This window comes from Hylobates moloch, unplaced genomic scaffold (genome assembly GCF_009828535.3).
Source record: "Hylobates moloch isolate HMO894 unplaced genomic scaffold, HMol_V3 SCAFFOLD_5, whole genome shotgun sequence".
Classification (NCBI taxonomy): Eukaryota; Metazoa; Chordata; class Mammalia; order Primates; family Hylobatidae; genus Hylobates; species Hylobates moloch.
In genome coordinates, this window is record NW_026652280.1 from 108166901 (window position 1) to 108188676 (window position 21776).

Below are 21776 nucleotides of genomic sequence, written 5' to 3' on the forward strand. Positions count from 1 at the left end.
ACGACATGAGGAAGACAATAAGTTGGCTATTATGTGAAAGGGAGGCAGCAGGACCTGGGCTTTTGCCCTTGTCACATTCTGTATGAAGCCAGGAGGATGGAGCTTGATGACATCTCCTAACAATACCCACATGCACATCTCTGTCATCCTTAAATCACTGAGTCTTGGACTTCAGGGTATCCTTGTGCCAGTCCACAAGGGAACCAACCCACTCTACAGTTTTCTGCTTGGCTTCCTCCCAGCTGTAAAGTGGCTTATATGCCAGATCTTGCTGAGCCTTCTTGTAAGAGAAGGTGAACACGCTATTTGACAATGTCATTCTGTGGTGGTTGAAGGGTGGTTGGCAGGTGTAAATTGGCCTCAGCAGGAAGCTCACTATTTCCAGCAGGAAGCCAATCCAGTGCATCAGGGATAAAGGAAGCCTCCAACTGGAATCAAGGCAGAGGCCGAACTCTTTGCTCAGGGTGTAACTAAGGTTATCATAGCTTTGGTGAGGCATGTCATCTGAGATATAGTAGAACTGTCCTCAGACACTTGGGGCCTTATTGCGGTACCGCAGGGCCCTCACAGCCAGAATGTGGGCCCAGGCCACATTGCCAGCATAGACTAGGTTGACTCTGGAGAACTTGCTAAAACTTGACAGAATCCCATCGTTGTTTAGGGCCTCATTTACACTGGCAGAAAGGATTGGGCTTCCTTCCCCATAGATAAACATTGGTCTTAAGGCACAAGTGTACAAGGTGCCACCATTTTTCAGAGTCCACCCATTAGCCGCCAGCACAGCCTTCTCAGCAAGCTTTTTGCTGTATGGGTATGGAGCGGACCATGTGTTTTCCAGAGGCTCTTCTTCGTGGCTGTTCTGGATGATTTCCTTGTAGGAATTGGGCCTGGCTACCTCTAGGGTACTGGTGTAGATGAAGACTGGCACAGTAGCTTGGACACAGGCCTCCAACAGAAGCTGGGTACCTACCAATGAAAAGCATTCTGTCAATGTCAGGAAATATAACTAAGGGGCCCCAACCACGTGCATAGATATTCATTCCCAAATGCAGTGGTTATAACAGACTCAGAGTATATTCTTATGTGACTCTGACTGAGACTGGGCCATGCTACAGCCATAGGAAAAACATCAAAATGAAAAGAAACTGACATGTGGGTTCTGGAGAGCCAGAATTTCTATACTTTTGGGTGTATGGTTGTGTGTGTCTCAGTGTGTGTGTGTGTCTCAGTGTGTGTGTGTGTATATATACTGTAATTTTGGCAAAGGACCTAGAGTTATCACTTTATATTCTGTCAAGTAATGATGTTGAAAAATTACAATGTGACATCAATACCATTAATGGCAGATTATTGAAAAACTAAAAAATCAGGAAGATATACTCCGAGAATATGGACAGTCCCAGTCCTTAGGCAGAAAAGGGCACTGGAAGAATTTATGTCACACACACACCCATACACAATTCTATATAAGGAATATACACTCTGAAATGTACTCTTAAATATACATGCAATTGCTGGTATTTTTCTCATTTTGAGCGCAGTAATAAAACTTTGTCACAAGGACCATTCCTGGAGTCATTGAGCAAACAGTGGCTTGGGAGATGCTGGAAATCCACACTCTTTTCCTGATTGTGCATTCCCTGGGAAGGCTGCTTCCAATTCTGGCTGTGACTCTGTTTACCTGGTTATGTAAAGTCGGGTTGATAAATCTTCCTTTAAACCCTGCCCTGGCCTTTCCTGTGGAGCCTGCTGGAGGACTGTGGAGAGGAGTGTGCCCTCTGCTGGTAACACCTGCACTGGGAGGACCTTGCAGCCTCCCCTGAGCTGTGTGGAAGTGAAGCTCATGGAGGTGTTCGGAGTGCCTTCCCTTGAAGAAGGAAGGAATTTCCTAGGCAAAGGATTATTATTTTTTCTTACTTTTTTATTCTTGGCCCTGTTTAAAGTCTCTGTGGAATTTGAATTTCTGGAGAGACAGCCTCATGTTTTCAACAATTAATCTGGTGGCAGAGAAAATGTGGAAGTAGTTTACCTTCAAGGGGGAAATGACCAACATTGTGAAATATTTTCTAAGCCTGGGAGTGATAATGGTTTAGGAAACAGATGCCTCTAACACTTCCCCTGTCATTTCGCATTTCTTGTTGTTGGGAGCTGAGGAGAGTTAACAATTCAAATGAAAAACTGGTTACTCTTAACACCCTCCTTGCACTGTAGGGGTACTGAAAGACATGAATGAGTAGAAACTGGAAAGGTTTTTTCTTTCTTTCTTTCTTTCTTTCTTTCTTTCTTTCTTTCTTCTTTCTTTCTTTCTCTTTCTTTCTTTCTTCTTTCTTTCTTTCCCTCTTCTTTCTTTCTTTCCCTCTTCTTTCTTTCTTTCTCTTTCTTTCTTCTTTCTTTTCTTTTCTTTTCTTTTCTTTTTTTTTTTTTTGGTGCTAGAGACTCAAAAGCAATTAGTTGCAGGAGAAAAGGCATCAGAGTAGTCTGAATGTGGAGGGCCAGGCCTGTGGTTGGGAGCTGTGGTGCTGAAGAGACTGGACTCTGGGAATCAGAGAGTGATACTGCATAGCAAGATTCCTTAAGGGAATGTGTCTGAATTTAAAGTAGTTCGGGAAGCTGCAATTCAGAAAGACCACCAAGCTTTTAAGGGATGAGGATTGAATGAAGGTGCACTTTGGGCACCTAGTTTGAAATGGCTCTGTAATAGCAGGCCTTGTTGTGAGCTGAAGAGATCGTATTCTGCATACTGGGAAACTCTTTTTGTTAAGAAAATATTGTGAGAATGCATGTGCTGGATAATTCCGTCCTGACAGACCTCTGTGAACCAGCTTTGCTAGTTCTCTCAAGAGTTTGAGGTGGGCAGGAGAGCTCTGAATGGTCTTGATATGGGAGTGCTGGGAAGGGAAGAGCATGGTCCCTTTAAATGATATGGGAGCAGAGAAGGGAAGTGCTGGGTGAAGGAGGGTGTGGTCTCTGGCTAGGGCTGCACCCCCAGGGACCTAGATGAGGACAAGCATTTTCTGCCCAAATGTTGCATTTCCCAAGACCACCCTGGCCTGCCATGCCCCCATTCTCTGCCTATAAATCCCCCCCACAAGACCCTAGCAGGCACATGCACAAGCTGCTGGACGTTGAGAGGAGCAGATTGGCAGAAGAAGACAGAGGGGCTGGATGTCAGGAAGGGCACATCAGTGGAGGCACACATCAGCGCAGGAACACATCAGCAGAGGAATACATGGGCAGCTGGACTTTGGGAAGAACACACCCACAGGCAAAATGATGTGGAGTTTGCCTGAGGTGTTTGGAGAAGAGTTGGGTCATTGAGCAACCGACTCCAGGGGAAAATCCTCCCCTTCTGGCATTCCCCCAGCTGCTGACAGCTACCTCCACTCAACAAAACCTGGCACTCATTCTCCAAGCCCAGGTGTGATCCAATTCTTCCAGTAACCAAAGCAAGAACCCAGAATACAGAAAGCCCTCTGACCTTCTGACAAGGTAGAGGGTCTAATTTAGCTGGTTAAAACAAGCTGCCTATAGATGTTGAAACTAAAAGAGCAAGACTAAAAGCACCATGTAACACACACCCACTGGGGCTTCAGGAGCTGTAAACATTCACCCCAGACACTGCCATGGTGTCGGAGTCCCACAGCCTGCCTCTCTGTATGCTCCCATAGAGGTTTCAGGAGTGAGGCACTGAAGAAGCAAGCCACATCCCCACTGCATGCCTGGTGAGGGGGACAAGGGAATTTTTCCCGTTTCATTATCATAATCCTACACACAAGGTTTAAAATGATGACTGTGGTGGCACCTGGAAGGTTTGATTCTGTCCCATAGAGGCAAAGAGTGGCTGGATATAAAGAGTCTAAAGTCAGAGTTTAGCTGACTTTTGACTGGAGCCACAACAGGGTGTCCACAGCCTTTGGAGGGGTGAGTTTAAAGTCTAACTCTCCTACTTACTTACTTACCTGGGGGACCTTGGACTAGTTACTTGCCACCTGTAGCACTGGTTTCCTCATGTAAAATACTGAAGATAGCAGCTTTGAACTCCCCCAGTTGGTAGTGATCAGCAAACACACGTGGCCAAAAGCACAACAGATATTCAGTGGAGGGACTTCTCTTCCTTTGTTGTTTGTCTTTCTGATCCTTAATTGCCCACGTTGCTTCATCTCCTCCCCAGGCCTTTCACATTGACATTCATGATGGACTCTGTGAGTGACACCGATGACATCTCTGATAGAGGCGATGTGGATGATGACTGACATGTCCTGGCAGGCTCTCCTCAGGAATGGCTCATCCAGAATGTCTCCTTCCAGCACTGTCAGCTTGGTCTTGTTCTGGAGCTCTATGTGAACACAAGACAGGTTATCGGAATGGTTTCTGAAACTGGCTTGGAATTTTCCTCATAAAGATGATGATACATAGGTGTTCGAGGATGGCTAGAGTCAGGGTGTTGGAGTGGAGGGTGTACATTCCATGGAAGGAACAAGTAAACAAAGACACAGAAGTCAGAATGTGTAGCAATTTATTGGGAAAGAGCAAACATCTGTATCTACCCCATGTCATTTCAGAAAAGTAATCTGAGCAATGAGCTGTCAGGTGTGGTTGGAATATAAGCATTTCTAGGGTCACGGAAAGCTCCCAAAATCTTTAAAGAGAGTAGGGTGATTGTGGAGAGTTGGGTGTAAGAGGGAAAATTTGAATTTAATCCTGCATGTGATGCAGGATCATGATTTTGGGTCTCCAGCACCATGTCAGAGAAACTCCTTATTTATATTTGGAATAAGTAGAGAAACAGGCAGGGTGTGGTGGCTCACACCTGTAAGTCCATCATTTTGGGAGGCTGAGGTGGGCAGATTGCTTGCACCCAGGAGGTCAAGATCAGCCTGGACAACCTCATGAAACCCTGTCTCTACTAAAAATACAAAAATTAGCCAGGCGTAGTGGTGCATGCCCATAGTCTTAGCTGCTTGGAAGGCTGAAGCAGGAGGATGAATGGGGCCCAGGAGGTGAAGGTGGCAGTGAGCAGAGATCATGTCTCTGCACTGCAGCCTTGGTGGCGCAGCCAAACCCTGTTTCAAAAAAAAAAAAGAGAGAGAGAAACAGAAGCAGAATTGTAATGTAGGAAGTCAACATTGGCTTTAGGATATAAAAAGGACTGGTATAGGGGATATGAGAAAGTAAGGTAATTAAGAGATTAATCAGAGTATCTGTGCCAAAGTTTCAATGAGGACTGGAAGCAGGGTCCAGCAATGGAAGCAGAGGAGGGGAGAGATAAAACAGGTTTGAAAATTTGTTTGAGTTCATTGTAGATTCTGGATAATAGCCCTTTGTCAGATGAGTAGGTTGCGAAAATTTTCTCCCATTTTGTAGGTTGCCTGTTCACTCTGATGGTAGTTTCTTTGGCTGTGCAGAAGCTCTTTAGTTTAATTAGATCCCATTTGTCAATTTTGGCTTTTGTTGCCATTGCTTTTGGTGTTTTAGACATGAAGTCCTTGCCCATGCCTATGTCCTGAATGGTATTGCCTAGGTTTTCTTCTAGGGTTTTTATGGTTTTAGGTCTAACATGCAAGTCTTTAATCCATCTTGAATTAATTTTTGTATGAGGTGTAAGGAAGGGATCTAGTTTCAGCTTTCTACATATGGCTAGCCAGTTTTCCCAGCACCGTTTATTAAATAGGGAATCCTTTTCTCATTGCTTGTTTTTGTCAGGTTTGTCAAAGATCAGATGATTGTAGATATGCGGCATTATTTCTGAGGGCCCCATCAAAAAGTGGGCAAAGGACATGAACAGACACTTCTCAAAAGAAGACATTTATGCAGCCAAAAAACACATGAAAAAATGCTCATCATCACTGGCCATCAGAGAAATGCAAATCAAAACCACAATGAGATACCATCTCACACCAGTTAGAATGGCCATCATTAAAAAGTCAGGAAACAACAGGTGCTGGAGAGGATGTGGAGAAATAGGAACACTTTTACAGTGTTGGTGGGACTGTAAACTAGTTCAACCATTGTGGAAGTCAATGTGGCGATTCCTCAGGGATCTAGAACTAGAAATACCATTTGACCCAGCCATCCCATTACTGGGTATATACCCAAAGGACTATAAATCATGCTGCTATAAAGACACATGCACACGTATGTTTATTGCGGCACTATTCACAATAGCAAAGACTTGGAACCAACCCAAATGTCCAACAACGATAGACTGGATTAAGAAAATGTGGCACAAATACACCATGGAATACTATGCAGCCATAAAAAAGGGTGAGTTCATGTCCTTTGTAGGGACATGGATGAAACTGGAAAACATCATTAGGAGATATACCTAATGCTAAATAACGAGTTAATGGGTGCAGCACACCAACATGGCACATGGATACATATGTAACAAACCTGCACATTGTGCATATGTACCCTACAACTTAAAGTATAATAATAAAATAACATAAAAAAGAGCACAGATGCTGCACGAGACTGCCTGAGTTCAAATCCAGCTTTGCAATATTCTAACTCTGGGACCTTTGGTGAGTTAATTAATCTCTCTGTGTCTGTCTCCTAATCTGTAAGAAAGGAGAATAATAATATTAATCTCATAGGGTTGCTATGAGTAAGAAATGAGTCAGCACATGCAAAACATGTAGCACAGTGCCTGGCACAGAAAGAACACTGAAAGGATTCTTTGTTTTTATCTTCATACAGGCCACTGCCCATCCATTATATCTCCTGCCTTTTCACCCTAAGGAACAATTCCTCTAGGCTGAGCATTGCTTTTTTCTGGTATTACGTGTTAGATTGTAAATACTGGTGACACATAAGGATTACAAACATTTAAGATTTGTTTCATGTTAAGATTTGTTTATGAAAGACACCATTAAAACAGAGGGTGAGGAAATCGGAAGAGGTCAGAGAAGAGCAAAAAAGGAACAGCCTGTTGGGTGTGGTCCCTGAGTGCTGTCAAGTAGAGGCTTCTCTGAGGGCAGGTCATGACTCTCTGCACAGCCAGAGCCCACATGTAGACACACAGCCCCCCCAATACCCTGCGTTGGGGAGGAGGACAGGGAATTGGGCACCCAGGGAGGCAAAGGGAGAGACTGAAGACCCACTTTGCCAAGCACAGCTCTGGAGTCAAGTGAGGAAGCCTCTGGAGGAAGATCTGGTCTGAGCTGTGCTACACATTAATTAGATGGTCTTGGCAAGTTGCTTTATGTTTCTGGACCTTGATGGTTCATTGTTCAGTTGGATGTGACCCTTTTTCTACCTTCCTCATGGGGTTGCACAAGGATGTGCTACACCAAATTCTGCAATTTCTTGGTGATTGAGCAACAGAGACAAATGGTTAAAAAGTAAAGCCATATATGAAAAATTGAAAATGAGGCGTATCTGGCCTCACACTGCCTCTTGCCGTCTCTGCTCTGTGCTGTGCGCTTGTGCACGGGCTCTCTCTATCACTGATGCTCTCTCTCTCTTATCCTCTCTCTCTCTCACTCTTTCTCATGCATTCTCTGTCTTTCTCATTCTCTCTCTCTGATTTTCTCTCCCCCCTCACTTTCTCTCTCTGTTTCGCTTTCTGGCACACACACACACTTACACACTCGCTTATACATTCACTTCCTTTTATTTTGCCTTCACTAAAGATGCCAAGGATGCTACAAAACAAAACAAAGCTCCAGGCAGTCTAGAGAGGCAGGGACCCACTGGTGAAGTCTCCAGGTAAATGGTGTCCTTTGTGAATGTTGCAAAGCAATTGCCAAGACAAAAAGCTTCAGAACATAAAAAAGTTGTAGACAAGAAAAATAACTGATGTGGGATTTTCTAGAAGAGAATAAAAGGGGCCTGGTGTCCAAAGTGGCTGCCTTTCAAGTTCTGGGTCAGGGCCAGAATCCAGTCTCTGGACACCCCGTCCAGTATCTTTCACACGATGCCATTTTATACTATTTAATATTCTTTTTATGATGATTGTGGATGTGGGATTGGTTTAGATTTGACTACAGCTTTCTGTAACTTGCTAGAAAAGGTTCACCTTCCTGCACCCATGCAGGGTTTAAAATGGAGCCACACACCCATGAATCAAGTTTACTTATAAGAAAATTCCTCCCTCAGCTTTGGTCTGAAGGCCTTGTCCAAGGCCCTGATCTCCTTCAGCTCCTTCTCCTCCACCAACAGGTGGATGATCCTCTGACCCAGAAACTCTCCTGCTCCTGTCACAAGGCAGCTCCAGCCTGTCATCACCAATCTAAGATTGCAGGAAACACTCGCCAGGAAACAGAAGATGCTGGGGAGCAGATCTGATTCTAGGTTGACCCTGGAGAGGGCTAAAAATGAGATCAAATGGTTATATACTCATACAAATGCTTTATTTTTCTCCACCCCATTTTTTTTTTTTTTTGCAAAAATTCCATGTCTTCACCATTACCAGGAATAGCTGAAAGAAAATAAAGAAACTCTAACTGTTAGATTGTTAAAGCTGGACAGAAGAGTCAGGGTGCTGGTCACTTCATCCCCTAAGGTAGCCCTGGAGCTCTATGCTCTGTGGCTCCTGGCTTTCCCCTTATCACTTTGAACTCCTGCCACATACTCATTGCTCCTGTCTCTTCCAGTATCCCCTTTCTCAGAAGAAAAGTGACTTTTAATTTATATCTCTAATTCTTCCCAGGAACAGGAAGAGACGTCCAATTGTAAGGCTGCAGTGTGGTAGAGTCTTAGGTTTAGCCTTAACAGGACACTAGTCAGTTGATACCAGTTTTCTGGGATCCGCAATCTGTGATCTTAAACTAGACTGAGAGAAATCTCCAAGTGTAATGTGAACTTTGCCTTTGTGCAGTAAATATGTTTGGAGGGAAATCCACATGAGCCCATTCTCTCCTCTCTCAGAGTGTCATTTGAAATGCAATTTGTAATGGTGACAGCTCCAATTACTAAGTTTTATGGAGGTGACTTTCTTTCTCACTCAATATATCCAAAACCTCAGTTGCCATTTTACCCTGGAGAGCTCTGGATTCCTAGATGAAGAACATCATTAAAGGAAGGCTATCTAGTGATAGCCACTTAATTATATGGCCTGTACTGTTGCTGTTGGTTACTACGGCGTGAATGAAGGTGGTCAAATGTAGAAATGAAGACAAACACAAAAGGATATGTTTTCAAACAAGGGGCCAGGGGGCTCCTTGCTTCTAGTGAGCAAAGGCAGCTCTGAGCTTCTACAGCCCCTTGTATTTATTAGGTAGAAAGAGCAGGTAGGGAGAGGTAATGGTTGGTCAGCTGCTTGATTTACCACAGGTACACATAATTGCTTTCTTTGTACAACAGCTTCATATGTTCCTATAGATAATCACAAGGAACACTGCACTGAGGGTGTGACTGCCCTCAGCACCCCTTCTGGCAGCAGACGTAGTTTGTCAGTTTTCCAACATCCTGCTTTCATGAGAACAGTTTTCTGTTTGCTCAAATAGCCTCCAGTGGTATACTGAGTTGGTCACGATCCTCATTCTTTTTGGCCTGTAACATCTCCCCCTTTTTGTTTTTGCATTAATTGAATACAGGTAATTGCAGGTTGTGCATCTCTCAGTTGCCATGTGGTGGTCCCACTGATATTGCAGACTACGAACAAAAAACAGAAACATAATAACATTAATACAATAGTTATAAAAAAGACATTGGGGTGCTGTTTGAAGTAGGTCCAAGGGTAAAGGCTTTCTAAACCTTGTTGGAATTCTGCTCGAGCTTTTAAAGAGGGCTGAAACGCTCGAGTCTGCTTATTCAAGTTAAGGATTTTACTTTGTAAATCATTAATATCAAAAGTATCATTGGATGTGAAAGCTCCCTGTAAATGGGCCTTTACAAGGTCCCATGGATATTCACTTTTGTTATATTCCAAATTGGTCACACAAATATGAGTATGGTTAAAATGACAACACAATTCCTGCTGCAACTGCAAACTTTGTCCTTGTTCTCCTAGCCACAGAACAGTAGTCTTCAACATTGCCACTTCTTTTTTGTTGTTGTTGTTGTTGTTTATAGTCTTTAATTGAAGTGATAAGGGAAATAGATCTATTTAAAAACAAAACCAAACAGCTATTTCTGTCTAGATTAAGAGGTGGCCCCGGGTGTGGGATTCACGTTTTGAGTGGCCACTTGTGGTGCAACCTCGATGATTCGGGGTTTGTCTATGATTCTCGCTGTGCAGTTGCCCTTCTCTACAATCCCAATAATCCATGCTTGGTGGCCTTCACCATATTTGGGGGACTTTATCTCTGCACAGAACCGAGCTGCTTGCTCACGTGGTAAACAGATCAGAAGGCCGCCTGAAGTCTCCGGGCAGGTCCCGTGCATGAGGCCGAACATGTTTCTGCAGGCCTTGCTCACCGCAGCCATCTTGGCCAGTACCGGGAGGTTGTGAATTACAAACGACACCTCGTTCCTCTGCTGCTTGGCCAGGTTCTGCGCATGGCCCAAAATCCCGAAGCCCGTGTTGTCAGTGGCGGCGTGGGCATTGAACGTGTGCGTGAGTCCTGCAGCTGTCCTGTTGAGCCTCGCCATGTTCATCATCGCCTCCTGGTAGGCCAGCTCTACATCTTCTTGGGTGACCACTAGTTTAATCTTATTCCATTTCTCAGGAATATCCAGCCACTGGTGCACAGCCACTGCCACCTGTGTCCCCAGGGGTTTTGTCAACACCAGCACGTCCCCTGGCACTGCATTGTCTGGCATGATAAATTCATTGGGCTGGCAGACAGTGGTAGCGACTCCTCCCAGGACAATCCAGGGGTTTAGTACTGTTTGGCCGCCCGTTACAGACGTTTCTGCTTCCTCAGCTGCGTCTTTAAAACCTTGAATAATCAGAGGCATCACTTTATCCCTTTCCCTGTCGGTCATTTTATTACTGACTCCAAGGAGCATCAGCATATTGTCACATTCCGTGACCCCCATTGCATAGAGGTCACTGAGGACATTGGCACATGCTATCCTGCCCATCATGTAAGGGTCGTCTACGATCGGGTAAATGTAATCTGTGGTTTGAACCAAGGAAAGCCCACCGTGCCTCAAAGGAATGACACAAGTACCCATTCCAATGCCAAGCCTTGGCATAACGGCTCCCAGAAACTGCTTATCTTCTTGGAAGTGGTTCTCCTGTAAAGATTCCAGCAATTTTTGCAGGACATCTTGGGGCACTTTGCAGCCTGTGCCCTTCAGTTCAGTGAATCTGGTTAGCCGGAAGCTTTTGTCCAATTCGTAACTTTCCGGGTTAAAGGACTCCCGCGTAGACATGGTTCTTGGGCCCCGCTCTCCTCACAGCTCAGCCCCTCCCCTCCCTCTGCGGGTTGGCTGGGTTCTTTATGGATCCACCGGCTCGCTTTGCGCCCTCCGCCTCCTCCCGAAAACGGGCCGCAGGCCGGTCCCACAATGCACCGGGCGCGGCCGGGCTCCCTTAAGCGTCGCCTGAATAAAAATGCCGCGCCCGGCGGCGGCGGCGGCGGGGGCCCGGGCCCGCGCCTGGGCGCCGCGGGGGCTCGCCTGCCTCGTCGCGGCCCTGCGGGAGCTGGGCCGCCGCTCTCCCGCCGGCTGGGCGCGCGGGGCTAACATTGCCACTTCTGTTTGTATCTCGGTGTTAATTTTATTTTGAAGCATCCATACCTGGTCAGCTGTGCATGTCCAGTTTTCTACATATTGAGCTGTTTGAATGGAGATGTGCATTGATACTGAAGACACCACAACAGAGGTTATTAATGTAACTAAAGAGACTATAGCAAAAATTATCATGCCTAAGGCTCTATGAGCACGATGAGTAAGCTGGGAAAAAAGAGTTTTATGAGATGTAAAGTGGGAGTGGCCGCCCAAGGCTCAGACATAGTTTCAGGAACCCATAATCAGGGAATGTGACTTAGAATTATTAGGGTGGATATGCTCTGTGTGTTTGTATTGTGCTATGATTAAGGCAGTGATACAGTTGACAGGAATTACAAGTCAATTGGGCATTGTCCATCTGGAGTTGGTCCTCTTGCTGCTAGAAAAACATAAGGATTAAAAACACAAATCATAAATTGAGTGGTAATATTTTCTACAAGGGTAACATTAAAACTGCATTTAGCACTGTTACTATTATTGAATAGTGTTCTGACCCAAATGCTGCCATTCATAAATGGGAGTGCTGTTTTCCACATCGACTCCTGAATTGGACCTCTCTTTCCTTGATAATGCCATCAAGGCAAAAGCGGGCTAAAGCCTGAGTGGTGCCAAGCAATTTGCACAAGAGATTGGGATTGAATCTCAATATGATGTAGTGAAGAGATGTTAAAGTTTCACCACCAGTGCTAGCAAAGTTCATGCCATGAAGTCTGATGCTCATCTCTCCCAACAAAATGACCATGGGGATCCCAGTTGATAATGTCTCCCATTAGCATGGACTGTTGTCTAGCTAGGGGGACCAAGACACTGGGTCCAAGGAAAGGGGTTAGAATTATCAAAGGGAGCCCATTCTGTATAATTAATACAATTTGGGCATTTGGGCCAGGAGTGACTAGTAGTTATACCAGTAATATTAATAGAGCTAAGGCCTAATAGGTACATATATTTTCCATGGTAACTCAACCATGCCTGGGATTGAATTGTAAGGCAGCTGTGGTTGAGCAATGTATGCTGGGTGATGCATAAAGGAAGTCCCTGCAATGGAACAGTATAATTGATACCATTGTTCTGAGAGTCTAATTGCTCTATGTCAGGGGGAATTAGGGGTCCTGGTGCCCATGCTCCTTGATCATGATATATCTCTGGAGGAGTGTCACTCCAGAGTACAGGTCATACTACTGGAGGTTTGGAAACCTATGCCCAATATGTCTTTGCCTCTACACAGGGAAAACATACTGCACAGGATATTACAGCTAGCATGGCCATAAACATGGAGTCAGGGGTTTTTGCCTGATCCTGACGCTCCAGCAGTTTCTCAGCTTCCTGTGTGGTTTTATTGATCTGTTCTCATGTTATGGGGGTTGATGTCTGTGTGACTCTGGTCGGTCCTTGCTCTGTCTTTGCATTCAGATTCAACTGGCTCATGGCTTGTACTGGGGGAACCAGACCCATATTTAGGGTCCACGGGTCCCTCCAGTCTCTTGTTCCATGATTGCACACACCATGAGGGCACCCACATGGTTTGTCCATCTCCTGTAAAAACACAAGCATACCCTCATCCCCATGTCAGTAAATCCACTGGGGCTTTCCATTGTCCTTTTTCCAGGGATTTCCATAATACCTTTGGGTAAACTTTCCTTTTTCCCTCTAATATTTGCCAGTGTCGTTCTGCTGGAGTGTTATTATTGTACCATGAGTCAAAAATTTTAAAGTAAATATGACTAAATGTAATTTTGTTTGAGGTGGTAGCTGGTCTCCTACTCCCCCTTTTTGTCTTTTCAACATACATTGTAATGTTTGATGTGCCCACTCTATAACGCCTTGTCCTTGGGGATTGTAAAGAATTCCTGTTTTAAGAGTGATTGCCCATAACTGTAAAATATTTTGAAAAGCATGGCTAACATAAGAAGGTCCATTGTCAGTTTTTATTTGTTTAGGCACCCCCATATGGGCAAATGATGACAAACAATGTGGTTGGACATGATCAGCTGTTTCCCCTGTTTGACATGTGGCATGTAGCATATGAGAGTAAATATCTATAGTCACAGGAATATAGCTAAGTTTGCCAAAGGCTGCTATATGTGTAACATCCATCTGCCTGATGTCATTTGAAGCTAAGTCTTGTGGGTTACATCCTTCTACAGGTATATCACCAGGGACATGCTGACAAGTGGGGCAGGCTTGCACAATAGCTTGAGCCTGGCTGTGAGGCAGATGAAACATATGAGTAAGGGCAAAAGTGTTTTGATGCAGTAATGCATGAGAAGCTTGAGCTTGTTGAAATACAGAACCAATCAGTTTACCTGCTCTATCATTACCTAGAGATAGTGGTCCAGGAAGTTGTGTGTGAGAATGAATATGAGAAATATGAAAAGGAGCAGCATGAAAGTGAATAGCTTGCTGAAGTCTTAGAAACAAGTTAAACAGCTCTGGGTCTAGGTGCTTTTAATAGTGGCGGTCTCAATGCGACTGGCTACCTTTACAACACAGGCCGACTCACAGACAGTAGAAGTTGAAGCAGTGAGCTGTAAAACCTAAATAACTGCTATTAATTCTGATCCTTGAGCTGAAACTCCAGGGGTTTTTATTGTTTGAGTATGCTTAATTCCATCAATAGCTGCAGGGCCTTTGGAAGAGCCATAAGTAAAATAAGTCTGGCCTCCTGAAATAGGCTTGTGATGAGTAATCACAGAGAGGATAAAAAGGTGAAGTTTATAAAATGGCAAAATTTTGTCTGATGAATAGTTGTTGTCTATTATTCCCACAAAATCTGCAAAAGCAACTTGCCATGCAGTCAGCATTTCCCATGCTGCAACCTGTTGTTGGCAATCTAAGGGAACAATAATCTTGTCTGGATCATATTCCATAAGCATTTTTGATCTATGCCTACCAATGGTTATAAGTTGAGTAATTAAAGAAAGATAAACCTGTAAAGATTTTACTGTCTGATTGGATAAAAAGAGCCACTCTATTACCATTATTGACTTGTCTATGAACTGGCCCAAAAGTCCTGTTGGAGAATGGGGGGTAGGAAGAATAAACAGAAGCAAAGACTTCTGCGGCTGTAGCCAGGAGGCATGTTTCTGCTGAAGCATTTGTTCTGTAAGCTGTAATTCAGCTTCTGCCTCCTTAGTAAGATGCCGAGGAAAATCTAGTGAAGAATCTCCTTGAAGGGTCTGATAAAGGTGTTTGAGTTGATAAGTAGCGATACCTAGCATTGGGCACAGCCAATTAATATCTGCTAACGAATGTTGGAAATTGTTCAAGGTTTCCAACCTGTCCTTATGGAGAACTACTTTCTGAGGTCGAACACTTCTTTTAGTAACAATAGTGCCTAAGTACTGGTATGGGGAAGTTGTTTGCACCTTTTCTGGAGCTATTTTGAGATTCCATTTAATCAAAGCCTGTTTTGTTTCTCTGAACAATTGATGTAATAACTGTTCTGTAGGAATGGCCAAAAGAATGTCATCCATGTAATGAATGATGTAAGCAGTAGGAAACATATTTCAAGGCTCCTTTAATGCCTGCCCTACAAAATGCGGACATAGCGTAGGGCTGTTAAGCATGCCTTGGGGTAAAACTCTCCTTTGATAACAAGAGACAGGCTCCCTTTGATTAATAGAAGGCACAGAGAAGGCAAATCGAGGCTTATCCTTCTCATGTAAGGGTGTAGTAAAGAAACAGTCAATAAGATCTATAACTATGAGAGGCCAGTCCCTTGGAATGGCTGCTGAGGGTGGCAGATCTTGCTGTAATGCACCCATTGGTTTAATCTGTGCATTAATAGCTCTTAAATCATGTAGCAATTGCCATTTTCCTGACTTTTTTGGAATTACAAATACTGGTTAATTCCAGGGGCTAACTGACTCTTCAATATGTCCTGCATCCAATTGCTCTTTTACTAGCTGATGGAGTTGAGCTAGTTTCTCCTGAGATAGGGGCCATGGGTCCACCCATACAGGTTTGTCAGTCAGCCACTCTAGTGGCAAAGTAGTGGGTAGAGGGGAAATATCAATGACCGCCATCAGAAATCCTGACGACCTAGCCCTTTTCTATCTGGTTGTCCAGTTATAGATATAGTATCAAGGTTTCCATGTAGGGACTTTCCTAAGCCCTTTAAGCTCTGATATCTCATTTTCTTTAACATTTTAAATCCTGGATTGTCAATAGTTTGATTTGTAAATCTCATATCCCATGCTGTAAGTAAATCTCAACTCCATAGGTTAACAGCTATATTTGTAACATAAGGTTGAAAAGTACATGACTGTCCATCTGGTTCAAGACAGGGTAAAATCTCAGGACCCTGTTGAGCACTTGGAGCTGTTCCTACTCCCACTAGGGATGTAGAAGTTAATTGTAAGGGCCAGGATGGGGGCCAATTATTTTTAGATATTACTGACACATCTGCTCTCGTATCCATAAGCCCATAAAACTTCTTTCTTTTAATTTGCACTGAACAGGTGGGTCTATTAGATGCTATGGGTTGTGATAGATAAATTTCCCTCCTAGCTGTACTCCCAAATCCTTGATTTCCTTGCTTTTCCTTTCGTGGGAAAGGGTGCAATTTGCAGGGAATAAGCAATATCTGAGCAATATATTCTCCCAGTTCAAAAACCCAAAGATCCTGTGACATTCCTACTACTTGAATTTCTCCTTCATAATCAGAGTCAACAACTCCTGGGACTACAGTAATTCCCTGTAAGTTAAGACAGCTTTTGCCCAAAAGTAATCCCATATGTCCTGTTGGTGAATGTCCCCAAATACCAGTGGGAATCTTGGTGGGTTTGTCTCCTCCAACCAACATAACCCTCTCTCTGACTGGGAGATTGAACCCTGCATTTCTGAGTGTTTCTGGGAAGAGGGAATCAATGCTCCTCCAGAAACCCATCCCTGGAATGGGGTTGTGGTCTGGACTGGGAATGCCCTCATTGTTTGTGGGGCCTGGGTCCAGGCCCCCTTCTCATTTCCCGACATGGGGGTGCCGTTCTGATGAAATTTTGAGCAGCATTGGCTAGCCCAATGATTTTCTTTATTGCAATGAGGGCAAAGTCCTGGCATTTTTTTCTGTTGGGGGTGGGGGAGCTGCATTATAATATCCCTTCTGCCCAGAGGTCTGACAGTATTCTTTTTTGAAATGTCTGATTTTTCCACAATTATAACATTTTCCCATTTTAGGATTTGCCCCTTGGCCTTTTTTAGATTTGTCCATCACTAAATTAGCCATTGCTTGAGCCATCATTATAGAGTGATGAAGCTCAATTCCCACATGTTGACAAGCTTTGAGAAAACTTCCCAAGTTTTTTGTACATCTCACAGGTGCCAGTGCATGTTTACAATCTGTGTTTGCATTCTCAAAAGCTAGAGTTAAGGTTAGCGCTTCTGCAGCCATGGTATGAGGAACCTGACACTTCACTGCCTCTTGTAATCTTGCAGGAAAATGTGCATAGGGCTCCTGCGATCCTTGCATGATATGTAAAAAAGATTGTACTGGCCCCTTTCTCTGGAATTGTGGTCCAGGCGTGTTTAGCAGCCAAGGCACACTGCTTATAAGCAGCATCTGGGAGTGCCATTTGATGTTCTAGGTCTGAAAAACGGCCATTACCCAACACATATCCTCTGTAATGTTTCCATGTCCAGCAGCACAATTTTATCCAGCCTGGTCTGCACATTGTTCTTGCCAATTTAAATTGCATACCAGATATGCACTAGCAGACAAACAAGTGTGAGCCAAATGCTTTACATCAAATGGTGGAAGGCTTATGGCGCCAAATATAGATTCTAGCAATCCTAAAATAAATGGGCTTTGTACTCCATTATTAACTACACTAGCTTTCAACTCCTTCAGCAACTTAAACTCTAGTGGAGTATGTTCATGCATAAACTGCTATGGATTATTTGGATCGGGCCTTACGGAAATGGGAAAAGTGCAAGGTCCTAAGGGCTCTCCAGCTATAGCAGCAGAGCATAAGTTTCTTTGTATTGGGGTCTCTTTCTGCTACTAAAGGAGGCAGTACAGTGTTTCTTCTACTGGAGTGGGTGGTATATGCCAATTTTTATCCTTCTCCTCCTGTTTTTTATTTTCAATTGGTGCTGTGGGTGGGGGACAAAAGATTCTTTCAAACTTTTAGACTCAGAACATGACTCCTGTTGTCTAGCAGAATAAGAAAGAAATAATGGCAGGAGGACAGTACGGACTAAACTCCAAGTGGAGAAAACAGAAGGATCAACTTTAAGACCTTTTTGATGAACCTATTTTAATCCTTCTGCTCTGTCCCAGTTTTCCACATCAAGAGTGCCTGTCTGTGGAAACCATGGGTTATGCATAATAACCTCCTGCAGCATCTTAGTGTTTGAGAACTAACTTGAGCACTAGATTGCTTAAGTAAAACTTTAAGCAATTGCACATAATGTTGCTCCTCAATAGACAAATTCTGCCCCATGTTACCCTGATTCAGAAAACATCCCACTCCCAGTACCTCTTTAGGGCACTGACCTTATAACCCAGTACCTCTTTAAGGTACTGACCTTATGTCCCAGTACCTCTTTAAGGTACTGACCTTATGTCCCAGTACCTCTTTAAGGTACTGAACTTATATCTGTCAGCTGACTCTTCCCAGGGTTTCTCATTCATCTTGTCAGTTTCACTTTCTCTGCTCCAGCAGACCTTCTTTGCTCATGTCCCTGTCCCAGGCACCACTTGTCATTGTCAGTTGCTATGGGGTGAACAAGGGGGGATGAATGCAGAAATGAAAACAAAGACAAAAGGATATGTTTTAAAACAAGGGGTCAGGGGGCTCCTTGCTTCTAGTGAGCAAAGGCAGCCCTGATCTTCTATAGCCCTTCTTATTTATTAGGTAGAAAAACAGGGAGGGAGAGGTAATGGCTGGTCAGCTCCTTGATTTATCCCAGATACACATAATTGCTTTCTTTGTACAATAGGTTTCAGATGTTTCTACAGATAATCACAAGGAACACTGCACTAGGGGTGTGACTGCCCTCGGCACCCCTTCTGGTGGCAAACATAGTTTGTCAGTTTTCCAATATCCTGCTTGCATGAGAACAGTTTCCTGTTTGCTCATATAGCCTCCAGTGGTATACTGAGTTGGTCACGACCCTCATTCTTTTTGGCCTGTAACACTGTACCACAAGAGTGGGGATTTGTGGTTGAATGCCCCAATGACTCTTATCATAGATGTCTGAACTTTTTCCATATTTTTGGGTACAAAACCATTCTCAGCAAATTTCTGAACTGAAGATGCTGTGAATGCTCCTTGAACCTATGCCAGAGAACTGCCCAAATTTCACCACCATAAGCTCTCCAAGACACTTTCCTCTACCTATAAAAATGAGGTGTAATTTATATTCATGAAAATGCCCAGATCTCAAGTGTTCAGTTCAATGAACATTGACATTTATATATGTCCATGTAAGTAGCACCCCCAAAAATGTATAGGTCATTTTCTTCACTGCAGAAAGTTCTTTTCTGCCTGTTATTAGCTAATTCCCTCCCCTGTCCCCAATCTACCTGGTAGGCAACTACTTTCTGATTTCTATTCCCACAGAATTCTCATTGTATCCCTATATTTTCTTATTTATTCTTCTAAGATCTCTGTGGTTCTGGATATATATTTAAATATAAAATCATTCTGAAATGAATTTTTGTGCATTGAGTACAGAAGGAGTGACCATGATTGTCTCTATTGTTCGTTCATTTTTCTATTTCACGATTTTCTTTATTTTTATTATCGGCTTATGTTTATTACCTTTGGGGTTGTTTTACTCTTTTTTTTTCAGGGTTCTTATTATAAAAGCATATATAATTGACTTTAGTCTTTTGCTCATTTCCACTAAAGGCATTTAAAGTTGTAAGTTTCTCTCTAAGCACTGTGTCAGCTGTATTCAACATTTTGATGCATTGGGTTATCATCATTCAGTTACTGAGGTTTTGAACTTTTTCTTGCAAGTTTGCCTTTGACCCAAGTAAGCCATACCAACAGAATATGTTGCTTGTTTTCTAAAATTGGGAATTTTCTAGATATCTTATTGTTTTGAACTTCTAATGAAATAGTATTGTGGCCATAGCATATACTCTGTATGATTTTGATCCTTGCGTATATATTGAGACTTGTTTTATGGTGCAGCATATGGTCTGTGTTGGTGAACATCCCATAAACACTTGAAAAGAATGCTTTCTGCAGTTGCTGGAAGTAATATTCTACAAATGATTTGCTTTGAAACCCCACTCTAGGTCTTGCCCTCCTCCCATGTTGTAGACATTCAACTGCTACTTGGGACCTGACTACCAATGCTTCAAACCCACTTGCCTAGAAAAGGTTGGCCCTGCGCTGCAAGATGTAGCAACTTGTTCTCTGATAGCTACAGGCCCTGGGTCTTGCTGAGACATGTGGAGCGCTATCTGAAACCACCCAGGTGCATCACACAACTTTGTCTTCTGTAGCACAGGCTAGAGCCCACCTTACAGATTCCCCATCACCTTCAGGATGGACCTGCACATTCCCTCAGCTATTGAGAGTTCTGAAGGCTGATAGATTTCAGCCAGTGTCTCTTGGAGTGTCTGAGTGGAACCAATAAATAAAATCCCTAAAGAAAGTGAAAAATTAAACAAAGGGCAAGACTAATGGGGGCCACACTACTAAATTTCTTTTATTTTTAAACAGCTTTACTGAGGTATAATTGACATAACATTCACTTGTTTTAAGTGGGCAGTTAAATTATTTTCAGTAAAATTTTAGACTTGTGTGACCATCACCATGATCCTGTTTTGCAACATTTTTATTTTTCCTAAGAAATCCCTCGTGCTTATCAATCACCACTACTTTTTCCCAGTCCCCAGCTCCAGGTAACCCATAATTGACTTACTGACTCTACAGGTTTGCCTTTTCTGGAGACCATATAAATGGAATCATGTAACATGTGGCCTTTTGCATCTGTCTTATTTTATTAAGCCTAATTTACTTTTATGGTTCATGTATGTGGCAGCACATATGAATATTTAATTCCTTTTATGTGCCAAATCCTATTAAATTGTATGGATAGCTCCCATTAGTTTATTCATTTATCAGTTGATTGATATTTGATGTGTTTCCACTTTATGGACTATTACGGATAAAGCTGCTATGAATATTCACATTCATGTGTTGTGTGGACACAGGTTTTTTTCTTCTGGGTAGATAGCTAAGAGTGAAAGTGCTAGGTCATATGGTAAATGTATCTTCAATATTTTAAGATACTGCCAAACTGGTTTCCAACATGGCTGCATGTCCATCAACGATGCATGAGTATTTCAATTTTTCCACATCATTGTTACTTCACTTCCTCCAGGTGTTACTGTCTTTTTTTTATTATAGCATTCTAGTGGGTAAGAAGTGGTGACACACTGTAGTTTTGATTCACATTTCCCTGCTGACTGACGATACTGACCATCTTTTCATGTACTTTATTGGCCATTCCTACATCTTTTTGATGAAATGGTTACATAAATATTTTGCCTATTTTAAAATTGGGTTATTTATCTTTTTGTTGCTTAGTTGTCAGTAATATTTTATATTCTGGATACAAGTCCTTTATTAAATATATGATTTGAAATTATTTTTCTCAGTCTATGGTTTATCTTTTCATTTTCTTATTGATGGCTTTTAGATGCCAACATTTTTAGTTTTGGTTATATTTTATTTTTCAAGTATTTTTTAACCAGGAAAAGTTGGGTTTTTGCCAATTCAAGATCATGAATATGTTAATCTATGTTTTCTTCTAAAAAGTGTATAGTTTAGCCCTTAAATTTAGGCCTATAATTTATTTTGAGGGAATTTTTGCCTATGTGTGAGTTAATGGCCTAAATTCGCATGGCCAATTGATTTTGACAATAGTAAATTTAATAGGGAAAAAGATTGTCTTTTAAACAAGTGACACTGAGACAACTGAATTGTCCACATGCTCAGGGAATGTCAGCCTGCTATGTCAAGTGATGTCCACCTGAGTCACCACCTATTGACATCAGAGTGTGTGAAGAATTTCTCAATATGATAAGTATGGGTTAAATAATATGCTGTAGCTTTCTGCTTCTCCCGTTCGACAGGCAGCCGCATCTTCTTGTGCGGCACTAGCCACATCCCCGAGACACCATGGTAAAGGTG

The 21776-nt window shown here is 42.9% G+C and overlaps 1 protein-coding gene and 1 pseudogene across 2 annotated transcripts; both read right to left on the bottom strand.

Moving 5' to 3' along the window:
• LOC116469527 (3 beta-hydroxysteroid dehydrogenase/Delta 5-->4-isomerase type 1-like) lies at window positions 1-8353 on the bottom strand (annotated as a pseudogene).
• Window positions 8354-9143: 790 nt separating this feature from the next.
• On the bottom strand, window positions 9144-11457 carry LOC116469521 (selenide, water dikinase 1-like). Of its 2 annotated transcripts, none has more exons than XM_058439399.1 (2): window positions 10278-11457; window positions 9144-9597 (listed from the first exon to the last, which is right to left on the bottom strand). In XM_058439399.1, exons 1-2 carry the CDS (start codon window positions 11263-11265, stop codon window positions 9482-9484), a joined length of 1104 nt encoding a protein of 367 aa, XP_058295382.1. In that variant the 5' UTR covers window positions 11266-11457; the 3' UTR covers window positions 9144-9481. The 2 variants fall into 2 exon arrangements, 1 of the variants encoding a protein (XP_058295382.1); XR_009213651.1 differs by having other exon boundaries at window positions 9493-9597; window positions 9859-11455.
• Between the last annotated feature and the right edge of the window lie 10319 nt (window positions 11458-21776).